This window comes from Carassius carassius, chromosome 10, assembly GCF_963082965.1.
Source record: "Carassius carassius chromosome 10, fCarCar2.1, whole genome shotgun sequence".
NCBI lineage: Eukaryota > Metazoa > Chordata > Actinopteri > Cypriniformes > Cyprinidae > Carassius > Carassius carassius.
In genome coordinates this window covers 35,325,009-35,352,343 of record NC_081764.1, presented here as the reverse complement: position 1 = coordinate 35,352,343, position 27,335 = coordinate 35,325,009, and the positions used below count along the sequence as shown (strand labels likewise).

General features: G+C 39.3%; 1 protein-coding gene across 2 annotated transcripts in view; it reads left to right on the top strand.

Moving 5' to 3' along the window:
• LOC132152219 (voltage-dependent T-type calcium channel subunit alpha-1I-like) overlaps nucleotides 1-27,335 on the top strand; it is an 83,581-nt gene continuing 56,246 nt past the window's right edge. For both annotated transcript variants that reach the window (XM_059561032.1, XM_059561031.1), the window contains exons 1-2: nucleotides 1-420; nucleotides 19,877-20,159. In XM_059561032.1, the coding sequence (XP_059417015.1) occupies nucleotides 19,891-20,159 (269 nt within the window). In that variant the 5' untranslated portion in view covers nucleotides 1-420; nucleotides 19,877-19,890. The remainder of the gene's footprint in view (nucleotides 421-19,876; nucleotides 20,160-27,335) is intronic.

Sequence of the window (27,335 nt, the reverse complement as noted above, 5' to 3'; positions counted from 1 at the left end):
CGCTTCTACCGAATCACCGGGAACGCGCGCTCCCGCGAGCGCTCACCTGAGGCAGTGGTGCGCGCGCCCGCCCAGGTGATGCAACAGCCTCCGGAACCCCAGCGACACACTCACACGGGCATGCGATTGTGTTCCTGCGTCTTCAGGAGCAGCTGATGAATGGAGATGAAGCCTCGGTGCGCGTCTGATGGATTCGAGCGTTCCTGAGCGCGTTCCCGCAGATCTGCGCGAGGAGCGCGTGGAAGCAGAGCTGCTGAAGAACTGCGTCCTGCTCGTGAATGGACTGGTCTCGTGGATCCGAGTGTTCTGGAGGAAAATCTCTGTCTGAAGAGGCTGGGTTGGTTTGAACGCACAGCTCGCTCGCTGAGAGACTCGTGCAGGATCATCTCGACACATCAAACTTTAATGACACAAATAAAGGTGAGTTCAGAAAATGATCTCTCAAACTTTTTCATTCATCTGATCACAGTGCATCAAAGGATAAACCATTACAGGAGGCGTCGTGGCGCACAGAACCAGTCCACACACACACACACACACACACACACACACACACACACACACACACACACACACACACACACACACACACACACACACACACTCTCTCTCTCTTAAACATTTATGTGTTAATATGATCATTTGTCTTTGATTTGATATGGTTTTATGATCTCTATATGTTTTAGTTATTCTGTAAAAACTATGCATTAAAACAAGTATTCTATAATTAATTTAAAACATTTATTTGCATTTTAAATGTTTAACAGATGTATTTATTTGGAATAAAAAATTATGTTTTTTTTAATATATATACGTGTTAATTTGACATTTAAAAATATTTATTTCATTTTGGTTTTATTTCGGTTTGTGAATATTTTTGGGGGTACAACGCTAAATGTATAATACTATTTGTGCAAACAACTTTCAGATTCATTATCTGGTTGATTGTCGACTGGCTGCTGTGTTCTGTAAGATCTGGAGATGGATGCTCATCAGCAGAACTCAGAGATGTGTTATTGTTTCATTGTAGCGCGCTGAGACAGGTGCGCGCTCCCGTGGGCTGTTCAGGGCGTCTCTGTGCACGCGCTTGCTGTTAGGCTCGAGAGAGTTGCAGCTTTCAGTCGTTTAGTTGGTTTTTAAGACCGTGCTGTTAAAACCTGGTGAATGACTCATGAGCTCATGGGTGTGCTAACATCATTTAACTACATTAGTTAACATAAACTAAAGAATTTAATGTTAGCTAATGTTCATTTCAGCGTTTAGGCTACGAATACATTGTTTAATGGATCTGAGCTTACAATACATAACAGTGAACAGGATTCACGTTAACAAATATTAATTAATATCCTTTTTGCTTATTTTAAGTGTGTTAATTAATGTGTGAACTAAATTCATATATATATAGATATAAATGAACATCATTTGACTCAGAAATGCATCACAGTTCCATTCAGACTTTTATGCATAAGTTCTTTTATGCATAAGGATCCAAGGAGCCTCATAAATGAAAAAAAAAGGATTTTCTCTGTAACACTTAATAATGAATTTCATTTGGAACATTGTGCTTAACACATCATTAGTTAGAAATCCATTAATGGTAAGAAATAAAAAGCCCAGAGGCGCATGGAGTCTGGTCTAGTGACGCTGCTTTAGCTGTTCTTCTGATCTTGGATTGAGAGAGTGTTTAATCACAATTTTAGCTGATATCAACGTTGTTTCAAAATGTTTCTAAAACATTAAAATGTCCGTTTCTCTTGTCATGATTGCGCCAGAATATGTTATTTGAATGTTTATTTTTATTTTACTAAGAACGTGAAAATGTTCTGTTTTCTTGTTGCATTTGGAATGTTGTTTAAAGGTTTTATAAAGGTTTCTTAGAACATTCATCAAGGACAAATAACATCATAAGGATGTTTTGAGAATGTTGATCTCAGAACGTTTTCTCTCAAATCTTAATAAAGCTATAAAAACAACTCAACAGCACATAGAAAATGCTTATGGCACTCAAAGAGCAAATCTCTGATTGTTTAACAGTTTAACAGAGATTACTCCTATTATTGGCACAAAGCCTCATGGGGCGAAGAAAAAAGGTGGATACGGTCTGAAAGTCCCCCTGCGGTGAAAATCACAATGTTTCTGTGTCTGTCTGGTGTTTTTTTAATATGCTGAGAGACAAAGCATGTGCAAATTCATCAGTCAACAGCATTGCAGAGCATTCTCTCCTTAAATCTGCAGAGAACCAAAAACATGTCCGTGTCCTACCATCAGTATTTCATATTATTAGCAAAGCGTTGCTGTCTGAGATGGTGAACAGGAACACGGTTTGTCATTAGCACCACGTTATAAACTGTTTTGTAATCGTGAGGCTAAATGATATCAATTACTTTATAGATTAAATGCATTAGCATTCTGATGCATGGATTTGTCCCTCTGCTTCTAGTTTAAACATGTACAGCTAAATGAATCCATTATTACTGCTTGCCATTGTGTAGTGTTTACTACTTCAGTGAACCAAGTGAAAGTGCAGCAGACAGAGCTGCTGTGATTGGCTGGAGGCAGGGACTCATTTACATATTCATTAGCTCTGTGCATACTAAATTAGGTACGGGTGTAGAGTTATATTCAAGCTATATTTAAACGTATGTAAAAGTTACTTACCCTGGAAAAAAACATTAACATATTTCATTTTCAAAAATAAAAGAATGAGTTTTAAGGGATAAAATTAGTGATTTCAGGGGGACTTTACTTTAAAAATAAAGCTTTTTTTTTTGCTGTGATGAATAGAAGAACTATTTTTGCTTCCCTGAAGAAGCTTTCAGTAGATGGCTTTTAAAAGAAGCACATTTATTTTAGTCTGAAGGACATTTGAATAATCTAAAGAACCGTTTTCTGCTATAAAGGACCTTTTGTATAATGGAAAGCTCCCACAAATGATAAGGTCTTTCATCTATACCAATAAAGATCCTTGTGTAGTTTTCTGTTACACTTTAAGATTACAGTGTGTGACTGTGTCAGTGAAGTTTCCATCTGTTTGATCCTGATTGGCTCAGTGTGGGCAGCGGGATCAGATTCTCATGATCTCTGGATGTTGATTGGTCCAGAGGGGATGCTGCTCTTTGACTGGTCTTACCATAGAGAGAAGACTAAGCAAAATCATGCTAAGTGAACAGCAGTCACTAGTGTTTTTAGCAGGATAGGATGATAACAGAGCTCCAGAGAGCTGCGTTTGAGGGGTTTCACAGCTGTTGAGTTGACACACACACACACACACACACACACACACACACACACACACACACACACACACACTAATCCCTCTCTCTTTTCACTTTAAATGGTTTCTTCTCATTAGAGGCGTGTGCTAATTGCAGTGAGGATCAGAGCGAGGTGTTTCGGGTCAGTTTCTCTTGGTTCTGTTATTCTGCTTGGACTGAAGCGTCTGCTTTAAGCTCACAGAATGTGTTGAGGTCCTGCGGCGGCTGTGTTTGTGAGTTATGGCCACATTAATATTGGATCAGCTGCAGACAGTGGCGTCAGTGGTTCAGTTCTGAACCGATCCAGTTATTAAACCAGACTGAGCCTCGCATCCAGAACTGCTGGCCATAAATAGTGTGAGAACAGCAGATCAATCACAGTCCAGTGTGAATCACAGACGCTGATCTTAGTGGTGTTATGTGCTTCTGAAGCCTCAAGGCCACACGTGACGGTCTGATATCACGGTCCTGTCATGATGTCATCGTGCATTTGCTGTCAATCATCTGCTGTGAACACTTGATGCTGTATGAAGGAACTGCAAAATGTAATTTACTGTATACAGGGCAGGTGCGTGCCTATAGGCCAATTAGGAAAAAAACAACTGTATCTCTACATGCTCTTCAATATTCTACATGCAAAGCACACTGATGTATCAAAAACACAACGCTTGCATCACTCTCTGATGTTCAGCATCATTTGGAAGCTCGTTTCATTCATTTACATGTATTCAGTTTAGCAGATGCTTTTATCCAAAGTGACTCTCAGATGAAACTGATACTCTGATAATGTTGTTCCTAATGAAGAATTCAGTATTAAATTGGAGAGGTATGTGATGTAGCAGATTGAGCGGTGGTTTAATACTGCTGTATGTACATGAACACATCATCTCTAGACGGATCCAAACACACAACGCTCCGGTTCAGTTGATTCTTCAGAAGAAGCTGTAGATATTTGTGCTGACTGAACAGTGTGATGTGTGTCTGAATGTGAGGATCACTGAATCTCTGTCTAGTCGAGCGCTGGGTAAGTCTGGTCTCATCATTGATATAATAGTTATGTTGTAATGATAGTAATAAGTATTTTGTGTTGCCGTGGATACAGATGGAATAATGATCATGTGAGCATCAGTAATGAACATGTTCCTTCATTCAGAGCAGCTTTAGTTCAGGAGCTGATCATCTTCTCAGACGTGTTTCTGATGATGTGCTCTTGTTTGTGTGTCATATCAGGACACAACTCTGTATAATGTCATGGGTATGACACAGGTATTACAAGGAGAGGGTGACTTATGAGGACATAACCCATGTCCCCATTTTTCAAAACGCTTATAAATCATACAGAATGAGTTTTTTTGAGAAAGTAAAAGTGCACAAAGTTTCCTGTGAGGGTTAGGGTTAGGTGTAGGGTTGGTGTACGGCCATAGAATATACAGTTTTTTACAGTATAACAACCATTACACCTATGGGATGAACCCACTTTACACAAAAACAAACGTGTGTGTGTGTGTGTGTGTGTGTGTGTGTATGTGTGTGTGTGTGTGTGTGTGCAGTGCAGTAGCAGCATCAGGAGCCACTCTATTAATTGACTCTATTAAATGACTTGGATTGGAAGTTTGAGTCTCTCTCTCTCTCTGTGTGTGTGTGTAACAGGAGATAATAAAAATACAACACAATGAGTTTTCCTCTTTTACCCAGAGGCTGAATATCTGTACAAGAGTCTGTGTGTGTGTGTGTGTTCAACTAAATGGCTTTTATTCACTTATTTCACACCATCCAGCATTTAGCAGTGAGTGTGAGACTGCAGTGAGATCAGCGTCTGTGTGTTTATCAGCTGGTGTAAACACCATCAACAACATGACAACAGCAGCATGTGCTCTGAGAGGACTGAGCTGATTGAGACATCAGTCATTCTGTTGAAATGAATCAGTACGTCAGCACTTTGTATTATTTTATTATTATTATTATTCATGATTTCTAGTATAGCATTTTTCATTTCTTGTTTCATTTGATGTCTTTTCTGTGTATGTGATGTTTGATTTCTGTTCAGGAAGCCCGTCTGATCTGTAGCTTTACTCTGTAATCATTTTGTCACTCAGAGACGCTGTGAAGTGAACGAGAGACACTGAAACTGATCTGCAGATTCTCTCTCTCTCTCTGTCTCTGTGTCTCTCTCTCTCTGTCTCTGTCTCTCTCTCTCTCTGTCTCTGTGTCTCTCTCTCTCTCTCTGTCTCTGTGTGTGTCTCTCTCTCTGTCTCTCTCTCTCTCTCTGTCTCTGTGTGTGTCTCTCTCTCTCTCTCTCTCTCTCTCTCTCTCTCTGTCTCTCTCTCTCTCTCTCTCTCTCTCTCTCTGTCTCTCTCTCTCTCTCTCTCTCTCTCTCTCTCTCTGTCTCTGTCTCTCTCTCTCTCTGTCTCTCTCTCTCTCTCTCTGTCTCTCTCTCTCTCTCTCTCTCTCTCTCTCTCTGTCTCTCTCTCTCTCTGTTACCGGGGAAACACCCAGGTGATGCTCAGAAGGTTTTCATGTCGTTGGTGAAACGATGATGTTATTAATAACCATCATCAATATTTGAGTCCATTTAGGAAAAGCCATTCAACTCGTGAGCCGCATGGACAGATTCACACCAGCATATCTGCTGCTTTTACTCCTGCTTGATGAATGATTATTAAAGGTGCCATATCTCTTTTCTTCTCTGTAATTAGGCATACAAAAATACCATAACATGTTTGCAGATATTTAGGAAACATGCTCAGTTTGCATACTTGTTTCTCTGAAAAACAAAACTCCAGCTTTGATTGGATGAGTTGACTTTGAAGATAAACACTCTGTATTACAGTTTTTGCCCGTTGCTTGAACACTATAGACCCATGCTTAGACTAAAGTAACACAAATTGAAGCTTTTGTTACCATACCTCAAACACATGTACCCATACCCTGCTTTGCACTCTAGTTGCAAATCTGCAACACACTTCCTCCTTTATGCAACACACTTGGTCCTGCATACTACACTCTATTTCATACATAAGAAACTTCGTTCAAAAATTAAATCTCAGAGTGTCGTTTGGAAAACACATGTATCCAAAATACAATACACATCGGGTAACTGCTACCACTCAAATACACAACTGAAGGCACTCACTTGCAAAACTGAACACCAATCAGCCAGCTACAAAAAGCCCTCAGTTTAGCCATTTCAAGAACTTTGCAAGCATGGATGGAGGGAGAGCAAGAGGAAGAGGAAGAGGAAGAGGAAGAGGAAGAGGAAGAGCAAGAGGAAGAGGAGGAGGAGGAAGAGGAGGTCGAAGAGGCCATGCACGGACCCCTATTTCTGATGCTATAAGAGCAACTTTGGTGGACCCTGTCATCAACCCTGGCCTGACTGTGAGGGAAGCTGGGCAGAGAGTCACCCACACGCCCGCATGTCTCTTCTGCAGCAATGGAACAGACCTGTGACGACATTCAGGTGACAGCAATCCATGCATATTTTCCCCTGTGCCTAGCGGGAGAAGACATTGCTTGCGATGTCGATGAGGCCAACAGACGGCGGGATCCATGAGCCCACGAATCCACAATTGCCATGATTTTCTGTGTTAACAGTATAGTGTTTTTTTAAATAACTTTTTATTTTTTTGCTTTATCTGAATTCATGTTACTGCAATGTACAATATTGAGTAGGCCTATTTGCTTTTTTGGTTGTTTGAAAATGTGCCTCCTGAAAATATGCCTTCTGAATAAACCGTGAAAATCAAAGACTGCAGTGTTTTATATAAAGTAGACTAGTGTGTTCCCCCTGATCTGAAAGTGTATGCATATGATGCAAGTATGTGTCCTTTTGTCATCAGAGTTACATTTTGACAAAGGAATGTTAGTTTTTGATATTAGAGTTTCAACTTGACACAGATGTGAATGGTATATCTCCCAGTGTTGTGTCATGTTTACTTGTGTGCAGAGTTTTGGCACAATGAGCGAAGTTTTGCAAAATGTGTTCAAGCAACGGGCAAAAACTGTAATATAGAATATTACATACAATGATTGGATCATTTTAATAAGCATTCAGCAAATGTTGATGTGCTAAATAATAAATCAAATACTTGATTTAAATAATATATTTTTTGTTTCACATTAGCATAACTAGAATATGAGGGTAAAATGTGTTCAAATGTCAATGCAAAAAAAATCTAATGTATTTTTAGGGAATATAAGTAAAATGTTCTTGAAAGGGTTTGTGAGATTCACAGAATTTTGCATGAATTTGATGTCACTTCCTCTCTGGGCAGGAAATGAACACTGAGCTCAACATAGAAGAAGCAATGAAACATTTAATCTATGATATCCTATGTGTCATGACTCATTTATCATGTGTGTGTGTGTGTGTGTGTGTGTGTGTGTGAGTGTGAGTGTGTGTTAGAACTGAAGAACAGACAGACAGACAGTCTTTAGTGGTGATGTTTTATGAGGTGTCTATGAATAGCAGCTCAGGACTGATCTCTGTGTGGACAACACACACACACACCATCTCTCTCTCTCTCTCTCTCTCTCTCTCTCTCTCTCTCTCTCGTCTCACCCTATAATTAAATCCACCTGCTAATAAACAATCCCACTGCAAATAGCTGCCTGGTAATTGTGTGTCCTGAAGTGAGCTGAATCTCCCTCTGCAGACGTCCTCAACGGTGAAAAAGATTAATAAATAACACTAAACAATGGACCAGATAAATGTCGGCATGAATTTAAAAATCACACACACACTGTGATCACATGACTGATATTCAGACTTACACACGAAGGTAAACTAGCTTCAATTTAAAACAGTACTATAAGCATTGGGTCACTGACATTTCACACAACATGCTCTGTAATTCTGTTCAGTTCCACACAATCAACATCTGAAACACACAAACACACCATCAGAGCCACACAAACAGGGACTGAATATCGAGACGCTGGGCTGGGCCTATCAGAACATTCACAATGCCACTCTCAACCAATCAGAACACTCGGACCGCTGCCGCCTGACCAATCAGAACACTTAAACAACTACTTGACCAGTCAGAACACTTTGAATGCCACTTGACCAATCAAACACTCAAACTTCCAATCAGCCAATCAGTTCACTTGAAAGGCCACTCTTGACCCCTCAGGTCATGCCTGACCAATTAGAATCCATGGAACACTGGCGGACCTATCAAAACCATCATGAGGCTGCTCTCAACCAATCAAAACACTTGGACCACTGCTCCCACTCGACCAGTCAAAACATTCACCGAATCTCACATACACACACACACACACACACACACACATACACACACTCTCTCTCTCTCACACACACACACACACAGGCTGTGTTCAAACGGTAACAGATGCTCCACAGACACTAAAGATGTGTGTTATATTGAAGAACTGTTCCTAGACATAGTTCAGTACACCATTACCTTTATTGATTGTATTTAATAGAAATACACTATTGCTATTATTGAGTATTGTTAGTATATTGAGTATAATTAGTGTAATTGCAGCTGTTTATAGTGATGCAGTGATACAGATTAATAATAGTGTCTTAATACGGTTACAGTTTTTGCCCGTTGCTTGAACACATTTTGCAAAACTTCGCTCATTGTGCCAAAACTCTGCACACAAGTAAACATGACACAACACTGGGAAATATACCATTCACATCTGTGTCAAATTGAAACTCTAATATCAAAAACTAACATTCCTTTGTCAAAATGTAACTCTGATGACAAAAGGACACATACTTGCATCATATGCATACACTTTCAGATCAGGGGGAACACACTAGTCTACTTTATATAAAACACTGCAGTCTTTGATTTTCACGGTTTATTCAGAAGGCATATTTTCAGGAGGCACATTTTCAAACAACCAAAAAAGCAAATAGGCCTACTCAATATTGTACATTGTAGCACTGTACATTGCAGTAACATGAATTCAGATAAAGCAAAAAAATAAAAAATTATAAAAAAACACTATACTGTAAACACAGAAAATCATGGCAATTGTGGATTCGTGGGCTCATGGATCCCGCCGTCTGTTGGCCTCATCGACATCGCAAGCAATGTCTTCTCCCGCTAGGCACAGGGGAAAATATGCATGGATTGCTGTCACCTGAATGTTGTCACAGTTCCATTGCTGCAGAAGAGACATGCGGGCGTGTGGGTGTCTCTCTGCCCAGCTTCCCTCACAGTCAGGCCATGGTTGATGACAGGGTCCACCAAAGTTGCTCTTATAGCATCAGAAATAGGGGTCCGTGCATGGCCTCTTCGACCTCCTCTTCCTCCTCCTCCTCTTCCTCTTGCTCTTCCTCTTCCTCTTCCTCTTCCTCTTCCTCTTCCTCTTGCTCTCCCTCCATCCATGCTTGCAAAGTTCTTGAAATGGCTAAACTGAGGGCTTTTTGTAGCTGGCTGATTGGTGTTCAGTTTTGCAAGTGAGTGCCTTCAGTTGTGTATTTGAGTGGTAGCAGTTACCCGATGTGTATTGTATTTTGGATACATGTGTTTTCCAAACGGCACTCTGAGATTTAATTTTTGAACGAAGTTTCTTATGTATGAAATAGAGTGTAGTATGCAGGACCAAGTGTGTTGCATAAAGGAGGAAGTGTGTTGCAGATTTGCAACTAGAGTGCAAAGCAGGGTATGGGTACATGTGTTTGAGGTATGGTAACAAAAGCTTCAATTTGTGTTACTTTAGTCTAAGCATGGGTCTATAAGCAAGGGGCAAAAACTGTAATACATTAAATCAGAAATGCATTCCTCAGATTTTGGTGGCCCAAAATGAATTTTACTAGCCCAAAAAAAATAAATAAAAAAAGTCATCGGTTGAATTTCACAGATCAGATCATTTTTCAGATGAGCAAATACGTACAGTCATAAAAACTCTTAATGTCCTAAAAATAGGCTTAGATATATTTATGCAAATTATAACTGAAACTCTTCCTCTTATTTTGGGCTGTAATGTCATGTTGCCGTGCCCATTCATGCTAAACCTCCAGATCTCTCTGTGTGTGTGTGTGTGTGTGTGTGTGTGTGATCCTGGATTTCTGCACGTTCTCTTGCTCTGTTTCTCTCGTGTCTCGTTCTTTACCTCCCCCTGTGTTTCTGTCTCTTTGTTAAACACGAGTGTGTAGGTGTGTGTTTTACACTTATGTAAATTTTCACATTATGCAACGTGAGGTGTGCGTGTGTTTGTGTGCATTATATGGAGCTCAACATAGACTGAGCTTATAGATCTTGAGATATTTCTGTGTTGATGTGTTGAGTCCCGTAATCACACTGAACGTTTGCTTGTTTTTCTGTAGTTCAGAGCAGGAGCGACTTGTGTTTGTCTGGGTCGGAGCGGCTGTACAGTAGGCTTTACCCCAGTAATGTGTCTTTCAGACTGTCCCAGTTCTTCATAATGACCATCATCAGTCGTGATCTGAACAGGTCTCATGCTCCTGTAGGGATCAGCAGACATATAGAGCTCGTAATACCACACCCCAGCTCATAAAGACAAAATTATATCATATTCATACAGGAACACAGGTTTATAACGTATCACATATACAGTGATTTACAGCAGCAGTTTTACAGTGAGCAGAAATCATCATGAGATGCGATTTCTGTAAAACGTTTTGATGTGATGTTGTGTCCATTGATGCCACAGAGCTAAGAAAAGTTGAACTTAATGCAAATGAGCAGCAGAGGCCACTGCCAATAGGAGTGAGATGTGAGGTCATGTGACCATCTCCTGTCAGTAAAATGAAGCTGATGATGGCACTGCTCTGTGTGATTGATCTCTGCATACGTGCAGTGTTATTATGATGACGTGTGAAACAGTCAGATTGATTCATTTATTGATTATCCTTCATTTCATATGATGATCGTGAAATGCAATTTTGTTAAATCCAAATGACAACTTATGTTAGTTCCAGTAACATTAATATATCAAGTGACATTTGGTCAATGCTTGACTTTTTCCTAATTTAATTCCTAACTATTTAAATTTTTACTTTTACCACAGTGTTATTACAGCCATATAACCTAAGATTAGTTGTGTTGTGTGTCCCTTGACACAAAGACAGCTTCTGTGGCTAAACCAGGTAAAATAAAAATAAAAACTGGTGGCTTTGCAATACCATTACCAAGAGGTAATCACTTAATTAAAATGCTTAAAAACATACAAATCAAGAAATCATTTCATATTTTATTTCTTATAACTATTGTTCCTGCGTTTCCCAGTTTTGTTCTTAAAATATTATTTGAAAATGTCTTGTGAATGACTGACCTACAGCATCCGAGTTTAGGACACCTTTAAATGCAGCATCATTCAGACTAATGGTGAGTGTGTGTGTGTGTGTTCTGTTTTACTGCGATTAGAGCTGTACTAGAACATTTCCAAGTTGGTCTGGGTTGAATCTTTAATAGAAAGCTAGTGAAGTGTTTGTGGCTTCAGTCCAACTCATGTGATCAGACAGGAAGTGGTTTGTGTCCCGGTGTAGTGCTGCTGTTCTCCATCTCTGAGCTGACAGCAGATGGATAAGTGTTTCCTGCGTCGATAGATGTGTTTTTAATATTCGTGAGAAGGCCAAGTTTCTTAAACAGGGTTTCTGTGTGTGTGGTTAACTGTATGAGTGTGAGGATTGGTGGGAGGGTGGGTGGGATGTTTTCCCAGTGTGTCTCAGATTGTATAAGAGTGTCTCACTGTGTCTGAGTGTCACAAAGTTTCTCTGCGTGTATCTCACTGTATGATTGACTCAGAGTTTCCCAGTATCTCATGTCTCACAGTGTCTGAGTGCCTCAGAGCTTCTTGGCATGTTTCTGTGTGTCTCACACTAGCTGAATGTCTCAGTTTCTCAATGTCTCTCTGTGTGTCTCAGAGTGTCTCATCATTTTTTCACAGTGTCTGAGTGTCTCAGAGTTTCTCAGTGTGTCTCAGATTGTCTTGGTTTATCTCATTGTGTCTCAGATTGTCTTGGTGTGTCTCAGAGTGTCTCATGTGGACTGGAGTGAGCCTCTGTTGTTCCTGCAGGAGCTCAGGGTCATTAATCATGTGACTCACCTGAGCTGTCCTGTCGAGGAACATATTACTCCTTCCCTCTCAGACAGGAAACACACACTGCTGATTTATAACACATGCATCACATGCTATTTTTGCAAGCGCTGCAGTGCTTAACATTTACATTTACATTTATTCATTTAGCAGACGCTTTTATCCAAAGCGACTTACAGATGAGGACAGTGGAAGCACTCAAAAACAACAAAAAGAGCAATGATATATAAGAGCTATAACAAGTCTCAGTTAGGTTAACACAGTACACGTAGCATGTGTTTTTAAATAATATAATAAATATAAAGAAAACAGAGAAAATAAAAAAAAGACCGTAAAAGTGACTTTGTGCTTCTTTGGGATGGCACAATCAAGCGACGTTCACTTGCAGAACGCAAGCTTCTAGAGGGCACATTTTTTTTAGGATTTGGATTTATTTGAACATGTAAATAAAATAAAAAAAATACAAATAAAAATTTATATACATACAGGCATGTATACATATATAAAATTAAAATAACAGCCAAATTAAGTCATGTGCTTCTCAGCACAATCTTTCCATATTATTGTAAATAATTCAAATTAGAAATTCTCATGTTCAAAAGGAGTAGGAAGAAGTTCATAACAAACTTTTCAGGTCCTACCCCATTTCTCTATTTTTATCCTTTAATTAAATACAAAACAATTTGATGCTTCACTTATATATACATCTTTACATACATCCTATATCTACCTACCTTCTGTTCACATAAACCTATACATAGATACAGATGCATACACACACATTCCCATTTTTTTCTTCTTTCTTTTCCATTTATCTATAACAAATCAAATAATATCACCTCCATACTATACTTAACATGTAGACCAATGAACCTGTATACAATACTATCACCTCAAGTCCTTTTCGTATTCATTTAGTATATTCAGTTTAAATAGTCTTTTAAAATTACTTATTGTTGTACATGATGTCATCTCTTCACTGCAGCTGTTCCATACAATAACTCCTTTGGTTGTGATGCATTGATATTTAGAATTTGTTCTTATAGATTTCTTTTTAAATACAAATGTTCCTCTTAAGTGATGATTACTCTCTCTCATTTGAAACAACCCTTGAATACTGTCCGATAGCTGCTGATTATTTATTTTATACATAATTTGTGCAGTTATGAAGTCAACAATATCTCTGAATTTTAGTGCTTTTAATTTCATAAACAGTGGAGTAGTTGGTGCTCTATATGTGGTTTTATTTACAATTGTTAAGGCTCTCTTTTGAAGGATAAATATTGGTTCAGTGTTGGTTTTGTAAGTGTTTCCCCATACCTCCAAACAGTAAGTAATGTAAGGAAGTATGAAGGAACAATACAACATATACAATGTTTGCTGATTTAATAGGTAATTGATTTTATATAATATAGCAATTGATTTGGATATTTTAGCCTTAATATAATGTATATGTGGCTTCCAACATAATTTTTCATCAATTATTACTCCCAAGAATTTAAGTTCTTTTACTCTTTCTATTTCAATATCATTTATCCTAAGCTTTTTGTTAACAGTTGTAGCACGATTACCAAAAATTATAAATTTAGTTTTACTTAAGTTCAGTTTTAGTTTATTTGCATCAAACCAGCTCTTCATCTTTTGTAATTCATTTTCCACTGTATCCAAGAGTTGTTCCAGATTTTCTCCAGAACAGATTAAATTAGTATCATCAGCAAACAAAATGCTTTTCAGTGTTTTTGACACCTCCCATACATTATTAATATACAAGTTAAACAACAATGGTCCAACATAAGTCTGAAGTAACAAATTTAGGTAAATGGGTGCAGAGCCAGTGGTAGTTTTGTAGGCAAACATCAATGCCTTGAATTTTATGCGAGCAGCTATTGGAAGCCAGTGCAAATTGATAAACAGAGGTGTGACGTGTATTCTTTTTGGCTCATCAAAAATTTATCTTGCTGACGCGTTCTGAATTAATTGTAAAGGTTTGATAGAACTGTCTGGAAGACCTGCCAAGAGGGCATTGCAATAGTCCAGCCTGGACAGAACAAGAGCTTGAACAAGGAGTTGTGCAGCATGATCCGAAAGAAAGGGCTTGATCTTCTTGATGTTGAATAAAGCAAATCGGCAGGATCGGACAGTTTTAGCAATGTGGTCCAAGGAAGTCAGCTGATCATCAATCATAACTCCAAGGCTTCTAGCTGTTTTTGAAGGAGTTATGGTTGATGTGCCTAACTTGATGGTGAAATTGTGATGAAACGATGGGTTTGCTGGAATCACAAGCAGTTCTGTCTTGGCAAGGTTGAGTTGAAGGTGATGGTCCATCATCCAGGAAGAAAAGTCTGTTAGACAAGCTGAGATGCGAATAGCTACCGTCGGATCATCAGGATGGAATGAGAGGTAGAGTTGAGTGTCATCAGCATAGCAGTGGTATGAAAAGCCATGTTTCTGAATGACAGAACCTAATAATGCCATGTAGACAGAGAAGAGAAGTGGTCCAAGAACTGAGCCCTGAGGCACCCCAGTAGTTAGATGTTGTGACTTGGACACCTCACCTCTCCAAGATACTTTGAAGGACCTATCTGATAGGTAAGACTCAAACCATTGAAGTGTGGTTCCTGAGATGCCTTTTGCCAGTAGGGTTGATAGGAGGATCTGGTGGTTAACAGTGTCAAAAGCAGCGGACAGATCAAGCAGGATAAGTACTGAAGATTTGGATTCTGCTCTTGCCAGTCTTAGAGCTTCAACAATTGTGAGCAAGGCAGTCTCACTTCTGAAGCCAGATTGGTTGCTGTCAAGGAGGTTGTTGTGTGTGAGAAATGTAGAGACTTGGTTGAACACAGCTCGTTCAAGTGTTTTTGCAATGAAAGGAAGAAGGGAAACTGGTCTGTAGTTCTCTAAAAGAGATGGGTTGAGGTTGGGTTTCTTAAGTAGTGGAGTTATACGAGTCTAAATGATGAGGGAAAAACACCAGTGTGGAGGGAAGTGTTGATGATGTGAGTGAGTGCAGGTACAACTGCAGGAGAAATGGCTTGAAGGAGATGAGATGGAATAGGATCAAGCGGGCAAGTAGTAGGGTGATTAGAAAGGAGTTTTGAGACTTCTGCCTCAGAGAGTGAAGAGAAGGATGTAAATGAGTGTAAGTTTGCTGGTGATATGAGCTTGACTGATTGTGGTGTGGAAAATTGTGAACTAATGTGTTTAATTTTATTAATGAAAAATGTTGCAAAGTCGTCAGCTATTAGAGATGAAGCAGGAGGGGGAGGAGGATGACAAAGAAGTGAGGAAAATGTTTTAAAAAGCATGCGAGAGTTAGATGAATTGTTAATTTTGTTATGGTAGTATGTCATTTTAGCAGTGGAGACATTAGCAGAGAAGGAAGATAGGAGTGACTGATACACATTAAGGTCAGTAGTATTTTTTTGGATTTGCGCCACACCTTTTCAGCAGCTCTAAGCTTAGAACGGTGTTCGCGTAGAACATCAGATAACCAAGGGGCAGAAGGGGTGTTACGGGCTGGCCTGGAAGATAAGGGACAAACAGTGTCTAAACAAGATGTAAGAGTGGAGCAGAAAGTATCTGTAGCACTGTTGCATCAAAAGATGCTAATAGTTTAGGTGTAGGAAGTGAAGATGAAACCATTGCAGAAAGCCGGGAGGGTGAAAGTGTGCGTAGGTTATGTCGAAAGATGACATGTGGAGGGGTAAGTGATGTGTCAGGGACCATGTTGAGGTTAAGAGTGAGGAGGAAGTGATCCGACGTGTGCAGTGGAGTAACCAGAACATGATCAGTAGAGCAGTGTCATGATAAATAAGTTCCAGTTGGTTCCCTGATTTGTGAGTAGCAGTAGTTGACACTCGGTTGAGATCAAAAGAGGCAAGCAGAGTGTGGAAATCAGCAAACAGAGGTTTATCTAGATGGATGTTGAAATCTCCAAGCATAACTCGGGGAGTACCATCCTCAGAAAAGGTTGAGAGCAACACATCTAATTCATCCAAAAAGTTACCCAGTGGTCCTGGGGGTCAATAGACAACTACAAAATGTATTTTAAGAGGGTAGGTAACAGTAACTGAATGAGATTCAAAGGAGCTGTTGATACCCAAAGATGGTAAAGGATTAAATTTCCAATTATTAGAGATGAGCAGACCAGTACCTCCACCTCTTCCAGTCAAACGGGGGGAGTGGGAAAATGAGAAATTATTGGAGAGTGCTGCAGGTGTAGCAGTGTCCTCTGGTTTGATCCAGGTCTCTGTCAGGGCCATGAGATTAAGCTTTGAATGACTAATAATAGAAGTAATGAAATCAGCTTTGTTTACAGCAGACTGGCAATTCCAGAAACCAATAGAAAAAGTAAGTAGTGTATTAGCAGATATAGGCAAAGTGCGCAGGTTGTTAAGATTGAGCTGTTTACATTGTGTGACATGTGGTTTGCGAGTGGTAGTGATAGTAGGCATCTGGAAACACATAGTAAGATTTGGTTATAAACAAAAAACAACTGAAACAGTAATGAAACAAGAGAAAGAAAAAGAGATTAATCAAAACAACACTTATATTCCCTGCCGGTGTCCCTGTCCGGTGGAGTCGCACGGTAGAGTCGATGGTCTTTACACTCTTTGGTCTTCACACGAGGAGGGCTTAACTGGAGGGCTGCCGTGACCGCTGCCGCGGTATACTAATCTTTTATAAACCAGACAAAATGGAAATTTAATTCAGCTGAACGCACTTTACTGTTTATCACAACAAAGGTCTAAGCAAGCGACAACACTGACAACGTATGCGATAGAATACGAGACCAAACGCAGCACGTCTCAACACAGTAAAACGACCCAACGGTTTATTCTATAGCATTTTATAATGAGAGTGATGCCTAAACAGTCATAATTTAGTTTTGACTCTTTACAATCAGAACCTTCTCAATAACATAACTCATTTATGTATGTAAATGAGCTGTGCTCTGATTGGCTTTTCTCAGTTCTTTTGTATGTTACTGAGCTCATGGCTGTGATGTCATGAAGGTTTGTGAATGAATCCATGTCTCTGTTTTGTTTAGGAAGAGCAAGAGATGAGCGAGATTTGTGTGTGTCAGGATGTTTATACAGCAGCTCCGCACTGGCTGTATTTAAACTAATAAACTTCAAGTCATGCATACAATGAGTGTGAATGAGATTTATGTAATAAACTGAATGTGTTTTAAATGCATAATTAATTAAACTAATTGAATCTTCCACGTTTAGCCATATTTGAACCATGTTCATAACTGATAAATGTAATAAATTTCATGCTGAGTCTCTGTTTAAATAAATACATTTTGATGATATGATTTAAATAAAAGCAAATCGATGCAAATTCTTAGTAAACCATGCCATGATTCATTGTTTGAGTGAAACATGGATACTTATTTCTTTTTCTCTTCTCTTATGGATTGTGAGTGTGTGCATGTGTGTGTTTGTGTGTGCCTTTACATGTGTGTGTTACAATTTCTGAGGTCATTCCAGCAGGTGTTCATTAGGTAAATAAGGAGCATTATGCAAATGTAATTAGTTTGGATCCTACAATGAGGCATCTGTATGTCCTGCTGATTGGAGGAGAAACAAGAGGACACTCTCTCTCACACACACACACACACACACACACACACACACACACACACACACACACACACACACACACACACACACACACACACACACACACACACACACACCAGTAATGGGAAGATCAAATCGTTTTACTGTCTCATTCAGCTCATTCATCATTCCTGATGCTCAAACAGCAGATCTTGATGCTACCAAAGCGTCTGCGAAATACATTCATGTAGAATGCAAAATGAACAACTCTTTAATCAAGCCATTTGTTACTTATTAAAGAGTCAAATTCCGTCAGAATAGCCATATTCTGAATTAGGGAATTATTATAACAACTCCTCAGTGTCTGTCTGTGAAGACTGAAGTTCTCATCTGTTCTAGATTGATCAGAGTCTCGTTGTGCTTGTGAATGTAAGAGTGTTCTAGATCAGTGACACATGACCTTTGACCTCATCAACAGCATGTTCTGTAGCTCAGGTCTCCTCAGATCCGAGCAGCTGTAGAATGTCGGTGAGTCTGATCTCTGATAGCAGGTCATTAAACCGTTAGTACAGTCACCAGCACTGTAGCCTCTCGTTAAAACCCCTCGTTTAAATCACACACTCATCTCATGCAAGAGTGTGTCTGCCTCCTGAACAACACTTGGTAGATTTTTTCAGAGTTTTGATATTCTAGGTATTATCAAATTTCAAGAGTTTTGAGAACGCAGCGGACGTGGAGGACTATAATGCGACAAGAGGACGCTCAAATACTGAGGTGCTAAACCATTCAGGGCTTTATAAGTAATAAGCAATATTTTAAAATCTATACGATGCTTGATAGGGAGCCAGTGCAGTGTTGACAGGACCGGGCTAATATGGTCATACTTCCTGGTTCTAGTAAGAACTCTTGCTGCTGCATTTTGGACTAGCTGTAGTTTGTTTACTAAGCGTGCAGAACAACCACCCAATAAAGCATTACAATAATCTAACCTTGAGGTCATAAATTAACGTTTCTGCATTTGACATTAAGAGCATAGGCCGTAGTTTAGATATATCAGGTGGCTAATGTGAGTAAAAATTATCTTTGTGAGTTAATATATTCACATTGTTCTGATCAGAAGTGACATTTCATTGCACGTTAACCAGTTCATGCATTCAGTGGGAGCTGACTACATAAGCGTCATGATCTACTGTTTGAGTGACCAGGACTCTTAGTAGATGTGTGACTGGTTAATATCTGGTCAACACATGATTTTTAAATCGGACTGTAGTAATGATGATTATCTGATGTGACTTGAGTGATTGCAAACATCTGTTGTGATGCGTGAGTCTCCCGACGCTTGTTTTGTCTAGTTTTCTTCCTCCAGAACTTAATGTGCTGACACACGTGGAATATTAATAGTATTAAATGGATGGTTCAGCTAGAATGATCATTATGTTATCGTTTTATATCCATCATGTCTATCAAGACCTGTTCAAACACAAAAGAAGATATTTTGAAAAATGTAAACAATAATATTGGACCCCTTTGACTTTCATTGTTTGAACTCAAAATGTAAATATCTCATATGGGTAAGTTAATATATGGGTCAGACAGTGATCAAACTGAGTTCTGAAGAGCAGAATGAATGTCGTCCAGGTTCTGTTGGTTGTCAGACAGACGTTCTGGTTCAGTCAGACATGGTGAAATTACTCTAGACCCTCAGCAAACACTGTGTGTTGATTTAATGTGTGTTCTCCATTCAGAGCAGCTCATTCTTTATCTGCAGCTACAGCAGGATTTATTACTAACCTGTTTTTTTTAGCTTTCACCCAGCGGTCCACCTTTACCAACCACTCAGCAAAATAAGTTTATTTTTGTTCGTCTGTATGAATAGATAAATGTGTGCAGGAATAACTCGTTCCAGATACTTAAGAAAAAGTGTCTGAGAACTAAGTGTTCTTCTTTAAACTAGTTTAACTTTATTTCTCCGATAGGATCCTGTGAGATCATTAACTGTCTCTTTCATTGTAGACGGGTCCAAAGCCATGACATCAGAGGAGGAGGGGCCTGCCGTGGTGGGGGCGGAGCCACACATGAACATGTGTGCCTCTCCTGGCTGGGATGGGCTTGTTGAAGAAGAGGCGGAGCCTGCTAAGCAGGAGGAGGTGGGGCCAGCGGAGCAGGTGGCTGATGATGTCAGCAGTGAGTTTAGCGCTCTGGTCGTCCCGTACCCAGAACTGGCGCCCATCGTCTTCTTCTGCCTCAAACAGACCACGTGTCCTCGCAGCTGGTGCATCCGCATGGTGTCCAGCCCATATCCTTAACATTTTAGCATTCTTAATTTTTATTAATATTTTGAATTGTCTGTTTTAATTTATCGGGGAAGTCGTGGCCTAATGGTTAGAGAGTCGGACTCCCAATCGAAAGGTTGTGAGTTCGAGTCCCGGGCCGGCAGGAATTGTGGGTGGGGGGAGTGCATGTACAGTTCTCTCTCCACCTTCAATACCACGACTTAGGTGCCCTTGAGCAAGGCATTGAACCCCCAACTGCTCCCCGGGCGCCGCAGCATAAATGGCTGCCCACTGCTCCGGGTGTGTGTTCACAGTGTGTGTGTGTGTTCACTGCTCTGTGTGTGTGCACTTCGGATGGGTTAAATGCAGAGCACAAATTCTGAGTATGGGTCACCATACTTGGCTGAATGTCACTTCACTTCACTCAATTTAAAAGTTTTTTGGTCAATTTAAATGTAAATATCTTTGAAGAATTTATTTATTTATTCAGTTTTTTTTCTGGATGCGTCTTTCCATCATGGGTTAAAAAACTAAAATGAAAAGTTTTAATTACCTGCAACTTTAAAAAAATCTAAATAGTGAGATGAAAAGTGACAATAATTTTATTATTATTATTATTATTTTTTATCCTCTGGTGGTAATGGGCTTCCATATATTTTAAGTTAAACTAAATGAAAATGAGAAATGTTTGGCAACTAGCTGAAATAATTTTTTTTTTTTTTAGAATTTTTTTTTTTTAATGGTTTTAGTTAAGTATGTGTTTTTGTGTGTCAACATGACAATTGTCATTTTATTTTGCCAATCATATGGTTAATATTTCTGCAGTGTTGCACTGGTTAGCCCCGCCCACAGTTACATCTCATTGGTCCACATCCCGCTCCACATACCTGCATATTAAGCCTATTTCATCTGATTGGCTGTTTTTGTGTGAGGATGAACAGCTGTAAGCGTCAGAACACGTGTTGTTCTGCTGAACATCTTCTCTTTCAGCACAACTGTGAATAATAATAAACCGTCTTCTGTGATGAAAATATAATGACAAAATATAATGATAAATCAGCATCCGTCTGCTTCAGTCTGTGTGTGTTTTCAGTCTAAGGCTGAGAATATAATTACAGTGTGTATGAGATATTACTCCTTTTAAAGCTTCTCTTATAATGTCTGTTATATTATCTCAGATGTCTGCATGTCATTTGTTTATTCTGACCAGGATCTGCCCACTCAGACGGAAAGAGCTGCATGAATGACATCTGAAGCGATGTAGTTGTTTTTAGTGATGCTCAGGTCATCAGACATAGAAAATGCTTGAAACGGGGTTTGTGATGAGGAATTTCTCATGTATGTGCATACAGTCAAAACTCTGAATGAGAGCGTAGAGGTAGGAGAGAGCAGAGCCTGTGGCTGTTCTGTAGACAAGCACCAAAGTCTTGAACTTGATGCGAGCAGCGACTGCAGAGAGATGAGAAGCGGTGTGACATGGGCTCTCTTGGGCTCGCTGAAAACAAGACGTGCTGCTGCATTCTGAATTTACAAGAAGGGATCAAAATGAACTGTTTAAATCCTTTTTGACTCCTGCCAAGCACCGTATGGTAACTGATGTGCTTGCTTTAATTTGCATGCAGTTGAAAGACACATACTTTTATTACTGAAATGCGGGAAGTATTTACAAAAGCAAAAAAAAAAAAAAGGGGGGGGGGGGCATGTAAACATTTGGAATGGGCCATTATTATGGCAGTAACAGCTATGCAATGCAATTTTAAAATATACATTCAAATGATAAACCAAGCAGATTTGTTTACTTTATCCAAATAAGAAGTGGCATTAACTTATATCTGCTAACTTTCCCAGTTTTAATGACATCCATCATTTTTACTGATAAAATGCAAAACAGAAAACCATTTCAGGTTTAGTGCTTCTATTTTATTTTTTTCAACTGGAGATTTAAATAATCAAATAAGTAGGATGTTATTTTCCTATTATTATATTAATTATGAATTTATTCGTTAAATTCCAAGTATGTCCAAAAACGCAGCTCACGTGATCAGTTTGTGTATTTTTTTTCTTTCAATTCCAGAATTGTTGTGAAGCTTGAAGACTCATTTTGGCAGGTGGTTTCAGGTCTCAGTCGTCCTCCGTTCATGCAGATGATCTGAGCTCAGCTGGAGGAGATGAAGTGTAAAGATTGTAGGCTGATGTGATGTTATAGAGCTGCTGTAGCCCTGCATTGATCGTCTCCTGCTTTTCTTTAGAAAGAAATCAATCAAACCAGCTCAATACAGGGTGAAACGTCACCTGATCATGAATGACGTGCTGGATGATCCGCTGTCAGATAATGACAGTGTGACAGTGATGCCGTGACTGTCCAGTTATGTGAAAGCAGTTAACTGACTGAACGCTGTATGGTCACTGATTGTTTACCTATTTAAAGACTAACGCTCGACCTCTTCAGCCTCAGTGTTTATGTGCAGAGATGACATCATGACCTCTCTCTCTCTCTCTCTCTCTCTCTCTCTCTCTCTCTCTCTCTCTCTCTCTCTCTCTCTCTCTCTCTCTCTCTCTCTCTCTCTCTCTCTCTCTCTCTCTCTCTCTCTCTCTCTCTCTCTCTCTCTCTCTCTCTCTCTCTCTCTCTCTCTCTCTCTCTCTCTCAGTGTTTCAGTGTCTCTCATCCTCAGTTGTATCCTTCTCCTCTGTGCTCTGTCGTTTCTTTAGCTCTAGAAGTGAATAATGTCTCTAAATGTCAGGTGTCTTTTATTAAGATCAGAACGGCTCTGAGGGTGTTTGTCCGGCTGTCATTTGTATGATCTCTGAGTCTCTCTGTGTCTGTTTGGGTGTTTCATGTGTTTGTATTTGCTGGAATCAGCGTCCACTGAACTCAGGTTAGTCTCGTCTGGAATGGTTTGGAAATGGATGATAATAATAGACTCAAGTGGAGGATTTGATTTAGATAATGGCCTGACAGTCTTTGTGAATGCTTAAATCCAGTAGTAGTTTGTAGTTGTAGTTTAGAGCTAATGGATTATGGATCAGTGTTTGTTTCTACATTTGATACAGAAACACAGTGAAGCACCACAGAGATCAGACACATGTGTGTGTGTTTGTGCACATGTGTACGTACTGGTATTCCCTACATTATGTGGTCCAAATGTCAAAGGATATAGTAATACCAGTAAATTTTGATCTTGTAGTGACATTTATTTTTGGTCCCCATGAGGAAAGCAAGTTGTAAATCACACAGAATGAAGTGTTTTGAGAATATAATAATGCCTGTAGTTTTGTGTGAGGGATTGGTTAAGAGTAAGAGGTAAGAGTAAGAGAAAATACAGTTTGTACAGTAGAAAAACCACCACGCCTGTGGAATGAACCCATAAAACATGGGAACCACTGTGATCTGATCATGCTGGAGTTTTATTGGGGTTTGTTGAGATGCTGGTTGTTTTGATGTCTAATGTGTGATATTTGCATAATGTTGTCATTTCTTGTGAGGTGAAGGAGCTGCTGTGATCGTTGTGTGTTTAGTAGGTAAATGCCACGTATATTTTAGATTTAGATTCACTGAGACGAGATGCAATTAACATCTGACTTCAGCTTTACCACTGAAATACAACACACACACAAACAACACATAAACTGTTTCCATCAGAGTGGCTCAGTGCATCTCTGTCTTTCATCTCACAGTGTGTTTCTGGAGGAGATTCAGATCTGCAGATCTGCCTCATACATGAACAAAACAGTCGTCATTATCGATCAAAATCAGCGCTGAATGTCTGAGTCTAAGCTGAGCGGTTCGAATATTCAGTTGATGTTAGCAATAACCTGAAAACCACTCGGGAACATGCCTTATCTACCTAGCAACACTCTGAAGACCATTCAGAACACCCTAGCAACCACCTAACAACATCCTAGCAACCACATAGCAACACCCTGATGACCTTTCAGAACACCCTAGCAACCACCTTACCACATTCAATTCAATTCAATTCAAGTTTATTTGTATAGAACTTTTTATGATACAAATCATTGCAAAGCAACTTTACAGAAAATTACATTTCTACAATATTTAGTAGTAGCTTATAAGTGGTGACTGTCAGTTTGTGCGCATATGACAGGATTTTTCAGAAACATTAATACAAGAACATTATTAACAGCAATTATTCTATGATGCAGTCACACTAGCAATATTTGTTAGTTCTGTTGTTGATTCAGGGTTAACATCATCTGGGGTCCTCTGAGGGTCAGCATCATCTCTTCTCAGGTGTTCTGGATCCAGACTGGAGCTTGTGTAAATCCTAGTTACCACGGGATGTAAATCCAGAAGAAAGAGAGAAACAAACAGAGACATCATTAGCATAGCTGCTGTTCCAACAGAGTAAAATTAATTAGTTTAACCCAAGCTAAAAAATAAGAATGCACATTTGATCAGATACAACTATACTCACAATTTAAGAGATGCATTATTCGAATGCTTGGCGAAAGAGATGCGTTTTTAATCTAGATTTAAACAGAGAGAGTGTGTCTGAACCCCGAACATTATCAGGAAGGCTATTCCAGAGTTTGGGAGCCAAATGTGAGAAACCTCTACCTCCTTTAGTGGACTTGGCTATCCTAGGAACTACCAAAAGTCCAGCGTTTTGTGACCTTAGGGAGCGTGATGGGTTGTAGCGTGGTAGAAGGCTAGTTAGGTACACAGGAGCTAAACCATTTAGAGCCTTATAGATAAGTAATGATAATTTGTAACTGATACAGAACTTAACAGGTATCCAGTGCAGAGACTGTAAAATTGGGGTAACATGATCATATTTTCTTGACCTGGTAAGGACTCTAGCTGCTGCATTTTGGACGACCTGTAGCTTGTTTATTGAAGAAGCAGGACAACCACCTAGAAGTGCATTACAATAGTCCAGTCTAGAGGTCATAAATGCATGAACTAGCTTTTCTGCATCAGAAACAGATAACATGTTTCGTAGCTTGGCGATGTTTCTAAGATGGAAGAATGCAGTTTTTGTAACATGGGAAATATGATTTTCAAGTTGCTGTCTAATATAACACCCAGATTTTTGACTAGAGGAAGTACATCCGTCTAGTTGCAAGTTGTAATCTACAAGATTCTGTGTAGTGTTTATTGGTCCAATGATTATCTCTGTCTCCGAATTTAATAGGAGAAAATTATTGGTCATCCAATCTTTTACATTTTTAACACACTCTGTTAGCTTAGATAATTTAGAAGTTTCATCTGGTCTCATTGAGATATATAGCTGAGTATTATCAGCATAACAGTGGAAACTAATCCCGTATTTTCTAATAATAATACCAAGGGGCAAACATGTATATTGAAAATAGAAGGGGACCTAGGACAGATCCTTGTGGCACTCCATATTCTACTGGTGACAAATGAGATGACTCCCCATTTAAATAAACAAAATGGTAGCGATCGGACAGGTAGGATCTAAACCATCTTAGAGCCTGCCCTTGAATACCTGTATAGTTTTGTAATATATCTATGAGTATGTCATGATCTATGGTGTCGAACGCAGCACTAAGATCAAGTAAGACTAGAAATGAGATGCTGTCTTGATCTGACGCAAGAAGCTGGTCATTTGTAATTTTAACAAGTGCAGTTCCTGTGCTATGGTGGGGCCTGAAACCTGACTGAAATTCTTCATACAGTTCATTTTTTTTGCAGGAAGGAGCTCAATTGAGCAGACACATCCTAGCAACCACCTAGCAACCACCTAGCAACACTCTGACAACCTTTCAGAACACCCTAAAAACACATAGTAATGGCCAGCAAGTGCTCTATCATTGTGGCAGCAAGTTTTGCAGACAGACACACACACACACACACACACACACACACACACACACACACACATATTTAGCATTGAGATCTCAGTGGATCTAGATGAGCGTATGTGAGGTTTGTGAGGTTTTACAACCCTCAGAGTGTGAGGTATGTGTGTGCGTTTGTCCAGAGCTCATCTCATCAGATCTAGGGATCTTCTGGCTTTTTCAGAGCAGACGCAGAGAACGGCCTGATCTTCTGCGTTGTGGAACATCTCCTTTAGACGATCTTCAACTGGTTTGTGGAGTGTCAGACGTGTCAAAAGTTTGGGGCGTGACTTTCTCTCTGACTGGCCAATCACAGACAGGGGAGTGTGTGGAACTGCTTTTCTTTAAATTTGTATAGCCATTATTTTTTTCAAAGTCATTATTTCCTGTTCTTCATCTTCATGTTTGTTGCAGTGAACATCACACTGTAGGTTTGTGGTTGCTTCTCCTGTGGTTGATCTGTGTGGCTCATCCATCATTAACAGACTTGTGTTCTCCTCATCTCTGCAGATCTGCTTTATTTTCTTTCCCAATTTCTTTGTTCTATTTTTTCTCATTGCATTCAATTACGACCCACAGCAGCTGTTATTGCCATGGAGATTGAGAGACCTCACACACACACACACACACACACACACACACACACACACACACACACACACACACACACACACACACACACACACACACACAGAAGTGACTCAATTTAAATGTGTGTGTGTGTGTGTGTGTGTGTGTGTGGAGGTTTAATCTGAAGCTGTTAACAGTCAGCAGTGTTTCTGGTTTCCATTGTTACTCATATTCAGCTGTTACTCAATATGTCAGATATTCATCATCAGCAGCTGATTATTTAAGAAAAACAATGTTCTGTGTTACAAAAGGACACATTCACTAAATATTTGCTTTTATTTGTATGTCAGTCGATGTGAACGTTGTTCTTCACAGCGCCAATTTAACACTTGAAGACTTAATAGGCAATTTATTTGCTAAATTATTTGCATTTTAATTTGGACTACAACACGTCCTAGATATTGATTGAAAATCTTTTGATTCTTTATTGGCCTGTTGTTCACTAACACTTTATGATAAGGCTCCATTAGTTAACATTAGTTAGTTACCATAAACTGACAATGAAAACTACTTCTAAAGTTTCATAAGTTTAATAATTATTGAAATCAAAAGTCGTAACTGTATTATTTAATAGACCTGTGCTAACAGCTAATAAATTTCAGTTGTATTTTTTTTTTTTACTAATGTTAACATAATAACTTCTGTAACAAATGTATCCTTTTCTGTTGGTTAATGCATTAACAACTGTTTACCAATGAGAAATTATTTTAAAGTGTTTCTTATTGCTCTTCATAATTCTTATG